This window comes from Bos mutus, chromosome 1 (assembly GCF_027580195.1).
Source record: "Bos mutus isolate GX-2022 chromosome 1, NWIPB_WYAK_1.1, whole genome shotgun sequence".
NCBI classification, from domain to species: domain Eukaryota; kingdom Metazoa; phylum Chordata; class Mammalia; order Artiodactyla; family Bovidae; genus Bos; species Bos mutus.
Genome location: NC_091617.1, coordinates 95,823,526 through 95,838,225, shown reverse-complemented (window position 1 = coordinate 95,838,225; position 14,700 = coordinate 95,823,526). Strand labels below are relative to the sequence as shown.

The window sequence follows — 14,700 nt, the reverse complement described above, 5'->3', positions numbered from 1 at the left end:
GCAGAGAAGTTAATTGTTGGCCAAAGCCTTACAGTAAGTCCCTGACCCAGTAATTTCTTACATTGTTAAGAAAAGGGTGAGAACATTTTCATGTGCTCTGATGAAAATGCAGTGGAGTTCTGGGAAAACATTCTTTCTTTGTCACGATTATCATTTGTTGTTTTCTTATATGATAGGAAGGGAACAATTTGTATCATAAGAAAACATAGACTTGGGGATCCAGAATGGGGTCAACAGTGTTTCTTTGTCTCTTCTTCTGGTTTTAACCAGTTTGAGGATTTACTCACCTCAAGGAGGAGGGATGAACTCTGTGATTCTGCAGAATTCTTACTGATAAGCAGAAGACTAGAAACGTTGGCTTAAACTGTTTCTTGCTTATTTCTCTTCACTGAACAGCATGGCATGGTTTAGAATACACAGAAGTTATTTTGAGTGTTCTCCAAGAGCAATTTCTGGTCCCTGGAAAGCCAGTGTAAGCAAAGACTGCAAAAGCAAATCTGGTGGAATCCTGGCTGTCTGTCACTGATGCTGGGTGGGCTTGTCTTCTGGCCTCAGTTTCTTTATCTGTTAAGTGAGGGGGTGGGACCAGGGGGCCTCTAAGATCCCTTCTAGCTCGAACTTCTCTGATTTCTGTTCTACAGTTTGAGAAAAAGAAGAATGGGCGAGCGAATTTTACCAGTAAATCCGTAAATGTGGCATTTTTAGTCATATAGAGGAAGAATTCAGGTGTGACTTAGAACTAGCACTTGTCAGTATAAAGAATTTGCTGCTTGGACCTTTCCACCTTTCTTTAGCATAAACCACACCATCAGATCACCGGGATGAGATCTGAAGATTTTGGTCCAGCCCACTCTTTTGTCAATCCCCAGACCACACCAGTGGGCTTCTCTGCTCTCAGACCCCAACAGGACTCTCCACCTTGGATCAAACATTGAGTTTAGATTTGAGAACTGTTCCTTTCTTAGTTCCATACTGAAGCAATGCTCACCCCTTCCTTGCCTGCTCACTGTTTGGGCCTCTTTTACTGCTTGTCTATTTACCAGCTGTCTGAACTGAGCAGTCCTATAGAGAGATTCTATAGGGCTGAGCTGTTCATGTGCAGGCTTTGGAATCAGACAGTCCTGTCTTTGGCTCCTAACTTGGGCACTTATGCTATGTGCTTAGTAGCAAGTCATTTGACCCCTCTGAGTATTGAGTTTTTTCATCTGTAAGACTAGAATGTAAATATCCTCCTTGCAAGGTTATTGAATGAATGTTAGTCTCTTAGTCATGTGACTCTTTGTGACCCCATGGACTGTTGCCAGGCTCCTCTGTCCCTGGAATTCTCCAGGAAAGAATACTGGAGTGGGTAACCATTTCCTTCTCCAGGGAATCTTCCCGACCCAGAGATAGAATCCCAGTCTCCTGAATTGCAGGAAGATTAAATGAGATATTATATGCAGAATTAGGCATAATTGCAAGTGATCAAAACTTCAAATCTATTATCATTTTCCATATAACATAGGAGCTCAAGAAATGTTTGTGAAACAGCTAAATAAAGAAGAACCATTTCTTCAGAACATTCTGATGAAATTTGGATAAAAGGTGATGAAGAGAGTGCCATGAAGGTTATGGGACAAGCAGCATTTCCTTTAACTCATGTCTCAAACAGGTCATAGGGTAGTAGGCAGAGCGTGCAGCAGGTACACCCACAGGGATTTAGGAATGAACTTACCCCTGACCAGCCATAGGGCAAGAATTGGCCCTCAGCCCAGTATTTCCCATTGATGAAGAAGAAGCCTGCAATCATGATGAACACCCACACGGCCAGGTTCAGCACATTGAGTACATTGTTGAAGCCCACAGAATTCTTCACCCCCAGCGCGACGATGATGGTGACGATGATTGCGATCACCAAAGCCAGAAGGTCTGGGTATGATTGTTCTCCTTTCCCTAGAGGGATAAGATGTGAATTAATAATATTGTCCAGGCCCACCCAGTGCATCTGCACTCAGCTTAGAGAAGGGTGGTCAGTGTGTCGTAGAAGGAGAAGGGACTGTGTGTGTGTGGTCCACAGGTGTCTAGTTGCAAATGGGAAGGTTTTGGTATGTAGGTGAGATGACCTGATATCCCGGACCAAAAATTGGGATTCATAATATGACAACTACAGCAGTTCCTCTGGAGCCATAGCATGGGACATCCGAAGTCAGGGCTATCCAAGGACATTCAAATGTATCCACGGATCTACCATGTTATTTGAACGATTTTATCTTCATTGTCGTTTACTTTATAGCCCATAAATATTCCATTTCATTCCAGCAATCTCTTTATTAGGAAAATTTAAAATGTGTGTCTTTGACGATTACTGGAAGAAGGGTGTACTTTCCACTTGTGTGATTGCAAAGAAGATGGCTGGGGAACTCTCTCGCCTGTTTGGTCTTGTCTGTTGGCCAGTGGACTCCTGCCCTCTATAGAGGGAAAGTGGCACTGCTTCAGCAGGCAGGCTCCTGGATTTCAGCTCAACTCTGACCTGTAACCAGCTGTGTGGTCGTGGGCAAATGTCTCCTTTCTCTGAACCTCATCTGTAAAGTGAAAAACTGGGGCTACCTGATTTTGGAGGACCCTTTCGGGCCTAAACTTTATGAAATCAGTATCCTGAGAAGATGTTTTCTTCATATTTTTAAATTTTCTCATGGTATCTAGGTGCTCAGCATTTTGGTCAGCTCTTCTGAGACAGGGGCACCAATGACTTGTATGCAGCCACTGAGTTAGTCCCTGGATGTTTTGGGGCAAGACTTCCAAAGTCTCCTCCACTACAGTTTAGCTTCCCTTGATTGTGAAGGGATAGTCAGATGACAGAATGGAAGGTGGGGCTCAGAAGCTGAAATCTCAAGGTATTTGTTACATGAGCTTCTGGTTATTTAGTATTCACTCATTTTGTTATACCCATTCATTTTGTTTCTTTTAAATATATTCCCTTATTTAAAAATTAATGCATGCTGATTTAGGAAAAATTTTTAAAAATCTTCTAAAGAATCCATCAGAGAAGTTCCTCATAGTTTTCTATTTCTTTTTCCAAATTACTCATATTTTTATATAGTTATTAACGTGATACATATACAATTTGTGTCCTTTGTCATACAGAATTACATTAAAAACATTCCATGCTCTTACAACAGACTTCCTGGTCATCCTTTTAATTGCTAGCTATGTTATACACTGCCATAGTTTACTTAATCAGTTGCTCCAATGTAGAATCCTTAAACAGTTTCTAATTGTTTTGTTATTATAAACAAGGCTGTGATGAACATTTTTTCATATAAAACTTTTATGGAAATTAGAATAGTTTCCTTAGGACAGATTCATTCATCCATTACTTGGCAAAAAAAAAGACATATTAAGGCCCTTGGTACTTTTTGCCAAATTGCATCCTGAAAGAGGAGCCCCTTTATTTGGCTTAGTGAGTTTGCATGTTGGAGTTAGAGGCTGTGGCAGTCTCACCCAGGCCGTTGAGGGTTCCCACGCTGTCCACCATCCAGCGGCTGATGGTGTGGTTGGCCAGCGAGTCAAACATGCTGCTCAGAGCGCTGGCGCCGGCCGCGGTGCCAATCAAGTACTCCAGGATCAGGTTCCAGCCGATGAAAAATGCCACAAACTCCCCGACAGTGACGTAGCTATAGGTGTAGGCTGACCCTGTGGTCTTCGGGACGCGAACTCCAAACTCTGCATAGCAGACACCTGCATGGGACACACACATGAAAGGTGGATTTCAGGAGATGAGCTAACCTTTTGGTGGCTAACCATCTGGGATAGATAATCCTGGACATCTCTGGGGTCTTAGAACAAGTACGCAAAGTTTTATGTAAATGAATCAATTCAAAGCCAGTTCTGATGTCCTCCAACTTTACTTCTGTAAAAAGTCTAAACCCGAATGCCAGACCAAATTCTAAGGAACGATTAGAAACTGATCTTATTAGAAAAACTCCATTTATTGTATGTGTCTCTGTTGTTGTTCCTTAAGTGTCAGATATCCTGAGTGAACTTGGGTCTAATTCATTATGACTATACAATTGATGTCACCAAGGTTAGATTATGTTAGCATTCTTCTCTTTTCATTTTTATTTGTTACAAAATGTGTTCCTCATTTAAGGGTGATACCTGGAGCAATCTTTGAAAATCCTGTACTATATGGGATGGGGGGTTAATTAACAATGCAAATATAAATAAATGACTAGTTATTAACTAGGAAATTTGCACATGCAAAAGATAATCTAATGAACACCTTTAGAGTATCTCCTATGTGCTTGGCAAGATACCAAATGCTGGGAATAGAAAAAAGACAAATGAGGCAGGGCCTTGCCTTCAAGTGGAACTATGCCAGGAAATCCCCACACTTTATAGGCTGTAGGAGCTCAGTAATGCAGAAACGTATAGGAACACAGAGAGCAGAGATGAGACGTGTGCATCAGCTGGTTTTGAGGTATATGGAGGAATTAATTGGACTCAGAAGGTGGACTATGAGGCAAAGGCATGGTGGGGAGAGACTGTATGAAGTTTTGGGTGGAAGGGGATGTGCATTGGGGGACTGGGAGGAGACGAGGCTGGAGAGGCAGGCAGAAGTCACATGTTTTCCAAAGTGGGTCTGCTGGGACACTTCTACCAGAGTCATCTATTACACTTGATCTTAGCCAGAAGGCCAAGAAGTGATCAGAGTCATCTATTGAGTTGTGATTTCAGGAGATGGGGACCAGGAATATGCATTTTAATAAGCTTGCCACTTATATTTGAGAAACACTGGTGTATAGCTCATTTTTTGTTTTATAGCATTAGAAATTAAATTAGAAAGGGGCTGGGAGTATATAAAACTTCTGGAAGTTGGGAGAATATTCTACATTGTACTAAAAACTCTAGATTTTGGGCCAGTGGGTGGGGTACTGAGTGGGAGGACAGAGCAACAGCTTGGAGGAGACACACCAGGATGGGAGATAGAGGTAGAGGGGAACGCGAAGTAAACATTACTGTCCGTGCCAATTTTGTTCAGGGCCAGCCCTGCGGTTCTCATCACAAATCAGGGAAATATCGTTCATTCTTTTGTGACTGAAGAGAGCAAGTTTCTTCTCCTTTGGAAGAGAGTAAAAATCAATGCACGGATGCAAAAGCAGAGATGTCAGAAGCTGTGACACAATGCGTGACTACAAGTGAGGCGGCCTCTCTTCCTTCCCCTCGGGCGTCAGTGTCGGCGCCTCCATATGGAAGGAGCCCTGGACAGCTGGGTTGCCGTCTTGTCTCAACTCTGCCTCGAACCTGTGCAACGCGTTATGTGTTTCTTTCCTTGTAAGGTTGGAGAAGGAAATGGCAACCCACTCCAGTATTCTTGCCTGGAAAATCCCATGGACGGCGGAGCCTGGTGGGCTGCAGTCCATGGGGTCGCTGAGAGTTGGACACGACTGAGCGACTTCAATTTCACTTTCCTTGTAAGGTAAAGGAATTAGGCCGGGATGCTCTCTTTAGGATCTTCCTACTCTTTCAACCTGGGATTCTATTGTTATATGGAATTCTGCTACAAAATATATTAAGCATCGTTTCCTTTCACATTAGTTACTCAAGGCCAGCAAAGCTGTTCGTCCCTACCTTGAATGGCCTAAGCTGTTATTATTTTGAGTTTCGGTGTCAGCCCCCTTCCCTCCACTTTGTAAAATAGTTTTCCATCTCCTTGGAGGTCAGACTGTCAGTCATTTCTTCTTGTTACTGTTGTGGGGCTTACCTGGAGTGGTCTGACCTCCTCCTGTTCTAAATTGCTGCTTCTAACACCTGATGTTTAAATTGTTGGAGTGAGTCTAAAATTAAGAGGAAGTGGTCTCAGAAGGAAAGCCTGAGGAACTCTAGGAGGAAAGTATACAGTGTGAGGGCCTGATGATATTTCCTTGGTTGCTGGGGGAACTGGTATAAATTACGTATTCTCATCTCCTGAATGGAATTGAGTTTGCATGTTGAGTAGGTGTCTCTTTAAGTGCAGTGTAAGGATTTGGGAGGTAAATGATTTATTCCTATACTCTGTGAGCTTCTTTTCTTCATCCTTCTTCACCACCTAATAATGTACAAGGCTTATAAGTAGGATTTTTTCCAAGTGGCACTTTTGAAATGGACGTCAGTTTGATTGCAGATTTAACTTGGAGAGCCAATATTGTGCAGTTTGACCAATCAAACATTTTCTCCTTAATATTTGATCTGCCAAATTAAGTTAGAAAACACTCAAGTCACTGGCCAAGGGTGATTAGCAAAGAGTCAAGTCAAGTCTTCCTTAGGTCTTGTGAAGGGACCTGCCCGTCCCTTGCTCTCTTGGGTCAGAGGAATGGGCCCTGTGCTGTGCGCGGTGTAGGAGCATATAGAATCTTACTTATTTCCCCCAAACATGCTTGGATCTTGATGACTGGGGTTTGGGGAGAACAGTGGGAAAATCAATTAGCCACTAATCATGTGGGATAGTTTCTGCTCGCGGAAATCATTCTTTGGGACACACTCTCATTTTGAACATGTTGTAAAGGATTTTATTTTTGAAACCTTCTGATTTATTTGCATGCAGGAATCCAAGCTTTTAGTGGGTGCTAGAGGGTTTCACTGGTGGCTCAGTGGTAAAGAACCCACCTACCAATGCAAGAGATGTGGATTCTATCCCTGGGTCAGGAAGATTCCCCTGGAGGAGGGCATGGAAACCCACTCTAGTATTCTTGCCTGGAGAATTCCATGGACAGAGGAGCCTGGTGGGCTATAGTCCATAGGGTCGCAGAGTCAGACATGACTGAGCACACATTGTATATAGAGTGTATCTAGGGCAACTCAGTGATGAGGAGTGAATGATTTCAACTCCAGTATCCTGGGGAAAAAACTGGAAAATGTTGTCAATCATTCTACTACCTCCACACCCCTGCCCCAACTATCTCATGTGTAAGAGACACATTCAAGGATGTCTTTCTAATTTCAATAAGAAATAAAAACCATGAAAAAGGATGCCATTTCTTAAAAAAATTTTTTATCCTAGATTAGGTGGTCACTGAATATTCAAAGGCAAGTTACTTATCTCATGTGGGTAAAACTAGAGGGCCAGTTAGAGGAGCTTCATGCTCCCTTCTAGTACTTTCGTTCTTTGGTTTTAGACCTAGAATCTACTCTTAATCATTTGTGTTAATGGGGGAAGCCCTGTAGGAAATACTGCAAGCCAGTACTCTTGCAAGTTTGTACTGCCTCCTAGGGGGAGTTTTGGTATGCTATGAGGGTGTCTATGGTGCACACGATTATTGTGGGCCCTTGTGGCATTAAATGGGCAAAAGCCTGGGCTGTTAGACATTTTGCAGTGTGTGGGACCATCCCACAGGATGATGCATTGTTCTCTTACTTGATTCCAAAGGTCTCAGTGGACATTCATGTAAGACACAACGTGTTTGTAATTTCTGAGCTTAAATCTATCTTCATTGCACAAAGCATTTTTTTTTGCATGGTCTTACATACTCTGAATTATTCAGGGATGTAACAATTGGGTAAATTAAGGGCCAGTTGTAATTTGTTTGGTTTGAAATTTACCAGGAGCTGGTTGTCATTTGGAAAAGCCACATCAGCAGCAGCTCGAGACTCATGGTCTTTGAGCGCCAGACGGCACATGTATGTGAGCGTGCGTTTGTAGCAGCTGCATTCACGGTGGTTATGCCCCAGCATCCGTATGCTGAAATATTATTTTTATGAGAAATTGCTTTTCTTTCCTTTGTCTTCCATACAGAGGTGATTTTTTTTTTAAGTTAGTGCATAGGAAGGTAACATTATCTCTAGTTTGCATTGCAGAATAGTAGAAAAAGAATTGCAGAATATTTATCACCTAAAATTGATTTGGTGAACCAAGATGCAGACTCACTATTCTAAATGAGAGATAAGTTTATAAATAATCTCTACTCAATTTAGCAACTCATTTCAAAAATTTATTGCCCCAGAGTTACCCTCCTAATCATATTTGCCTTATGCTGTTATCAAAGTGACTTTGCATTCCTTGGCTATTCATCAAGTGGCTGGAGAGGGAGAGGCATATTGATTCCGAAAGTATAACCGTGTAGCTGGAGAAAATCAACACGGAGTACAATGTCAGGGTGCAGATGGCCATCGAGTGAGTGTGTGCTGCAGACATGCTGGAAGTGTTCCCTTTAGAGCTGTTCAGAGAGGCAAGTCCTTGAGCAATACAGTGGCTTCATTTCAGTGGGACTAAAGAGAAGAGGAGTGATTTAGTCCTCACACCCTGCAACTCTGATACCCTTTTTGGTTATCTGCCTTTTAAGCATATTGTAAACATTCGTTGTTGTCATTTAGTTTCTTAGTTGTATCTGACTCTTGGCGACCGCATGGACTGTAGCCCTCTAGGCTCCTCTGTCTATGGGATTTTCCAGGCAAGAATACTGGAGTGGGTTGCCATTTCCTTCTCCAGGAGAACTTCCTGACCCAGGGATAGAACCTGTGTCTCCTGCATTGCAGGCAGATTCTTTACCACTACGCCTCCTGGGAAGCCCCTCCTCCTGTTCTTATTTTGTAGTATCCCTAGTGTTCTGATTTATTTCTATATCTAGAACTATTTTTGGTTAAATTGACTAACTACCAGCCTGAAACCCAGGGAAAATTAGGACTTACACATTGAAAAGAGGCTTGGGACAAGATACCAGAAGCTTTCATTTTTGAAACATTCACTGTCAATCCTTTTGTGTATACTTCAAGTCATATGTGATTTGAGGTTCAGAAAAATTTGGTTCCTTTCAATGTGAATTTCTTTTGAGCTCTTGCCTGGAAAATCCCATGGACGGAAGAGCCTGGTAGCTGCAGTCCATGGGGTCATGAAGAGTCAGACATGACTGAGTGACTTCACTTTCACTTTTTACTTTCATGCATTGGAGAAGGAAATGGCAACCCACTCCAGTGTTCTTGCCTGGAGAATCCCAGGGACGGGGGAACCTAATGGGCTGCCGTCTATGGGGCTGCACAGAGTCGGACACGACTGAAGCGACTTAGCAGCAGACTTAGCAGCATGACATATATAGGTGTAACAGACCAACCTTCAATTAGATGCTCCCAGAGAGTCTACAAACAATATTGAACTTTTAAACTTGTGCCGAAGACAGCACTACCCAAGACAATCACTACATGTTCCTCCCCATATAGTGTCATCCTGTCACTTAAAACCTGTACTGGTTCTCTAGTTCCAGGAGGCATAGAGCCAGGAGGCAAAGATTCTCCACCCTAGGAGGGTGTAAAGGAGAGAGATCCAACTGACAGTAGGTAAAAGTTAGAGAACACGTTCTCCACTCAAGAAATATGTTTCCCTCTTCCTTTCACCAAAGAGAGCCATTAGACAAATAAGTCCTTTTTAAAAGTGTACTTGCTCCTAGAAAGATTAAATCTAGTGATTATTTACACTTAAATGCCAATTACTCTACTCAGATAAACAGAGGTTTTCCCATTACTGTGTAGTTAAACTTATTGACTAGTTCACTAACCTACTTATCAGTGAACTTACTAATTTCCTGAATAACTTCAGACTTCCTAATTTCCTTCCTTTAGTGCCTACTAAATCAGGCACTGTGGTGATATCATATCAGAGACTTAAATGGTAAGGCAGCTCTCCTGACCTTGAAGTGTCTATATTCTAGTCAGGAAAGGGTTTAATAAACAGATGATTCCACACAGCTGGTGTTTAATGCTGTAGAGTATATATGAGGTGCTCTGGGAGCTCAGTGGGGGGAGTGTGGTTCTTGGGGAGCATGGTTCTTTGGTGGCTGGGGAAGTGGAGACAAAGTGAGGAGGCTTTTGAACTGCATCTTGAAGGGTGAACTGGGCTTTCTCAGGCAGAAGAAAATGGGAAAGGATGGTCTCAGGCGGATGAAAGGGCACAGCTGGAATGATCTGTGGGCAACTCTGGGGACTGAGGGTGATGAGTCTGCAGAGGGGGACTGGGACCAAGTGTTGAGGGAAAGAACCTGGTTATTAGGTTGGGGGAATCTAGCAGAAAAGGGCTGTACCGTTATCTACTATAGTTGTAAAGTTTTGTCTTAGTTGTAAAACCCACTCTGCACACAAAGTCTTATTTGAGAGCCTAATTCATAAGTAAGTGAAAGCAGGGTGGCTCTGTCTGAGGAGGGAGTGGGAGGCCTGCTCAGGACCTCCCTCATCCCATGCCTCTCCAAAGCCTGTGAGTATACTCTGTGGACCCACAGGCTGTAATGAACATGGCATGGGGAGGGGTATTGGCTTCTCATCGGGGTGGTTTTCTTACTTGACAGACGATGCAGCTGAACCCCAGACATGAAGCTGAGTATTCAGTTAATGACAGAGCTGGGATCCAAATGGAAGTTCCCAGATACCCAGTTCTAGGCACTTTCCAATTCATTCTTTCATCATCTGAAATATTTATACGGCACCATCTTGATGCATCTATGTGAGATTTTAGGAACTTAAAGGTGAATAGGAAGAATATAGTTCTTCTTTTTGTGGGTCTGACAGTCTAGTGGAGAATACAGACCAGAAAAACAACAAGTTTAAGAAAACAAGAAAGGAGATATTAGTTGCAGGGGCTGGGGGAACACATGGGCTGATTTAAAGAGATGCAACATTGAGTTCTGAAGTGAGGTCTTCAGAGAGCCGGAAGATCTACCCATAGGGAAAGAGGGTGTCAGGAGATATGAGAAGGAGTGGAGAGAAGTGTTCATGGAAACAGTTAACCAGCCCTGCAGTTTCACTCAGGTCTCTGGGATTGGTCCCGGCCTGCGTGTTGATCAGAGCTTCTGTCTGGGGTAACTGGCCATAGGTTGCAGATACCCAGCCTGGTTGGTTGTTTTGAACATGTTTTATCTGTCACCAGTCCTCCTGAGTGCCACTTATCCTCTGTCTTCCAGACTCAGGGAGAAATCAGTTGTTGGGCGACACCATAGCAACTCACCACTTAAACCCAAACATGTCTTTAAGGACATCCTCACCAAAGATGGCATTTTGCTGAGATAATTGTTATCCATTTCCTTCCCATTTTCTTAGTCTTCTTAAAACGTCTCTGTTCCATTTATAAATTCACAGCAAGGCTACAGATGTTGTATATACAGTGAGTCCCCTACATATGAACCTTCAGGTTGCAAACTTTCAAAGATGTAAACATGCATTCACATGTCCAATCACATAAGTTAGTGCCTGTGTCCAGCATACATTGTCACATAGAGGTGTAAACCCTCTATGAGTGGTTGTGCTTTTGTGTACTTTACTGTACATTACTGTGTAGAGTACAGTATCTATATTTCAAGCCCAGGATGTCTAGAAGCAGCATAAAAGCAGCAGTGATGTAGCTGGTTCTACTGTACTTTTCGAGGTACTGAACTGTAAGATTAAAAATGTTTTCTTTATTTTTTGTGTTTGTTTTTTATGTATTATTTATGTGAAAAGTATTATAAACTTATTACAGTACAGGACTGTATAGCCAAATGTGTTAGGTACCTAGGCTAACTCTGTTGGATTTTTGAATGAATTGGACTTGCAGGCTCTTGGAATGGAACTTACTCGTATGTAGGGGACTTCCTGTTTTACTGTGGATGCTAGTACTGCTTACATGTGGCTTTCGAGTGGGGTGTAAGGAGAAATCACAGGACCCTAGAGAGAAATAATGTGTGAATTCTCTGGGAAACATTTGTTTTCTCAGCAGCACTGAATTCCAGGAGGTGGTACTGAAGTATCCCCATCATTTGGTCCCTTGAGAAGCATATTGTTGGGATCTAAGAAACATCTATTCAGCCCCCTGTCAAGTGTGGTGAACCCCTACGACCCTGCCCCAACGTCCTGTTCCTATGCTCTTCGTCAGCCAAGAAACTGTGGGGTTTCTTTTTCAGGGGGTAATCCATCAGGCACTCTCTCCTTCTCACCTCAGCTGTCTCTTCTACCTGAGTAACCTTGGTTACTTCATCACTTGTCAGTGAAGCTTGGGCCAATTTTTACAAATGTGTCTGGAAGAAAAATAATTTGTCTTGGAACTCCTGTTTCTTTGTGTCTGAGAAGAGACTTATAACTTTTCTGCCAAAGTGGGCCTCAGGTGGACAATAAGAGCTTGAGCACCTTCAATCAAGGGGGTGCGACACTATTACTTACGGAATCTGACAGGACTCCAATTACAGTTGGGAGGAAACAGAACTGGAAAGTTCCCAGCCCACAGCATCAGCATATCAACATAGAGACAGGAAGGAAAGAAGCTGACCTCAAGGTCAGAGAAGTGACCCCCAAAATAGGTCAAGGAAGTTTAATAATTTACTGATTAAGTGTGATCAGACTGTTTACTCTCTTGCCTTGATCTCCCCTTTGAAAATATTTTAAAGTTTATTAGAGGTATAGTTTTCATAATATGATGAATTCCAGTAATATTATTCCATAATATGATGAATTATACAATCTAGTCATGCTGTTGTTAATATCATCATTAGTGTACATTGGTTAGTTTTTAGTACATTATCAAGGTATGAGGATGGTAATAATAATAATGATCATGTGGCTGCTTTCAACTAAAGAATCCACAGGGTTAGTTGTTTCTGAGTCTGTCTTCTGGCCCAGATTGATCCCTCTTCATTGCTAAGGTGGCAGGTGGTCTCAAACTGCCTTTTTCTGCTCCTAACAATTTCATGTTGGTGACCTTGGGTAAACCTCAAAGGCAGCCTCAGAGGGCAAAAGATGTTACAAAAGGGAAAGACATGTTTGGGGGCATCTACGTCTGTTAGGCCCATTGTATGCAGTTACCCATCAGGTATGCAGTACCCATACAGGTGAGCTGTGAGGTAATGCTAGAGTCTCCATCAACGGCCCCTCTTTGCTTTAGGAGAAGCTGTCTGGTATCATAGGAGTCACACAGCCTCTGGAGGGAGACAGAGAGTACTTATGACAGTTAAATAAGATAACGCACACAGATCACGTTGCCTAGTGTCTAGCACACTACAGTGCTTGATAAATGGCAACTAGAAGTTTTGCTAACTGTGGCCTTGAATAAGTCACCCAATTCACTGAGCCTTAGTTCCTCCATCTGGAAATTGGCAATGGTGATGCCTACCAGGCAAGCTGTCATGGGTCTTGGCATTTAGCAGGCACCCCTCCAGTGGCATCTATGGCTGTAATTATAGTTGAGGAAAAGGAACCTGAGAACTTTACTTAGAAGTAGCTTCTGGAGTGTTTATGTGGGAGCCTTGGCCTCGTAGGTGGAATAAAAGAGATTAGAAGCGAGTATTGTTGGCTGATAGTGTTAGAGAGTCAGCATTGGCAGAGGTATCAGAAGTAATGTAGCATTCAGATCAAGCCCTGTGTGTGCTTGGTTCACTTCTAAATCTGAACCTGGAAAAATTTCTTTCTGGTTCCTAATCTTTAGTATAGTAATAACTGTTCTGTTCCACAAATTCAGTTAGAAATTGTGAGGATGAAAAGAGAGTTCCCATTTTCTTGTTCAGCCTTTCTTTATGTGGAGAAGGCAATGGCAACCCACTCCAGTACTCTTGCCTGGAAAATCCCATGGATGGAGGAGCCTGGTAGGCTGCAGTCCATGGGGTCACGCTGCCCCTCATCCAGATGACTCTGATGACTGGACCAAAATGGCTTTGTGCAGAAAGGCAAGGAGAGCAGGCATGGAAGTAACAGCTTGTTGAAGATTTTCCAGCTCATTTCTCTCCAAAATTGGGCAATCCCCCTATTCCTGAAGCATAGGAATGTGGCACCGACAGAGAAGACTTCTAAGAAGTGAGGGGACCAGACCACCACCCCCTTGTCCTGAGAATTTAATGGGCAGGATTAAAAGTGAGTGCTAAGAGAACACACTTGAGCACTTGTGTGGCCTCCTCAGCCCACCTGATGAGCAGGTAGGACCAGGTTCTGCTGGGACAGGCTGTGTTCTCGGCAGATGCCTGGGTGGGTGAGTCTTTCGCGGGCCTGGGTCTGCTCTCAGTGGAGGATATTCCTGGAGAAACCCCCTGAAGAGACAGACACCATCTTGACTTTTTTCCAAAGTGGCCACATGCAGGGAGGGCAGAGCAGAGCCAGAGAGAGGCTCAAGATTTGGGAGGCGGTTAGAGAGAACTTTCTGGGTGTGGGGACCTGGTGGCAGCTCCTGCTTCTCTAATTGTCCTCCCTCCCAGGATATGAACGCCTAACACTTTCAACCTCCCTTCCTTTCCAGCCCTGTTTCTGCTCTCTAGCCCACAAACTCTAGAAGAGTTTGGTCTTCCATAGGGCATAAGTCTGAAGTTTGTATTTTAGGAGTGAGTGTTGCTGCCTACTGGTCCATGAGGTAGGAAGGATAGTGTGTGTATCAAACAGTACTGGGCACAGCTGACCAGGATCCAGGGGTTACTGCTCTTGCCAGATTCTCATCTAAGTGGTCCTGATGGGTTTTTTTCCAACTAGACAGCCCCTACTGAATGCAGTAACAGTGGTGGGATTTTAGCTGACTCTTGTGTAAGACCACTCCAGTGAATGGAGCAGTGAATCCCTTGGATATGTCGGTGGCTTCTTGACAGAGGCATTCCCTCCAAGGGGAACGTGGAGTGCTTTTGGCCTGATGTATCATGTCAAGTGCTCTCATAATTAAAACACGCTTAGATGTGTTTGCAAAGGAGCAGGCATTTGTATCCATGTTTTATACGTAAGAGAAACTTACTGCATTGTTTATTTTCCTTAAAATGGGTAGGA

The 14,700-nt window shown here is 43.2% G+C and overlaps 1 protein-coding gene across 1 annotated transcript in view; it reads right to left on the bottom strand.

Annotated features, from left to right (window-relative positions):
- SLC7A14 (solute carrier family 7 member 14) overlaps positions 1 to 14,700 on the bottom strand; it is a 50,972-nt gene that overhangs the window by 26,875 nt on the left and 9,397 nt on the right. Inside the window, exons 2-3 of the mRNA XM_005891731.2 lie at positions 3,481 to 3,717; positions 1,715 to 1,932 (exon numbers count right to left, since the gene is read on the bottom strand). Coding sequence (XP_005891793.1) covers positions 1,715 to 1,932; positions 3,481 to 3,717 — 455 coding nt within the window. The remainder of the gene's footprint in view (positions 1 to 1,714; positions 1,933 to 3,480; positions 3,718 to 14,700) is intronic.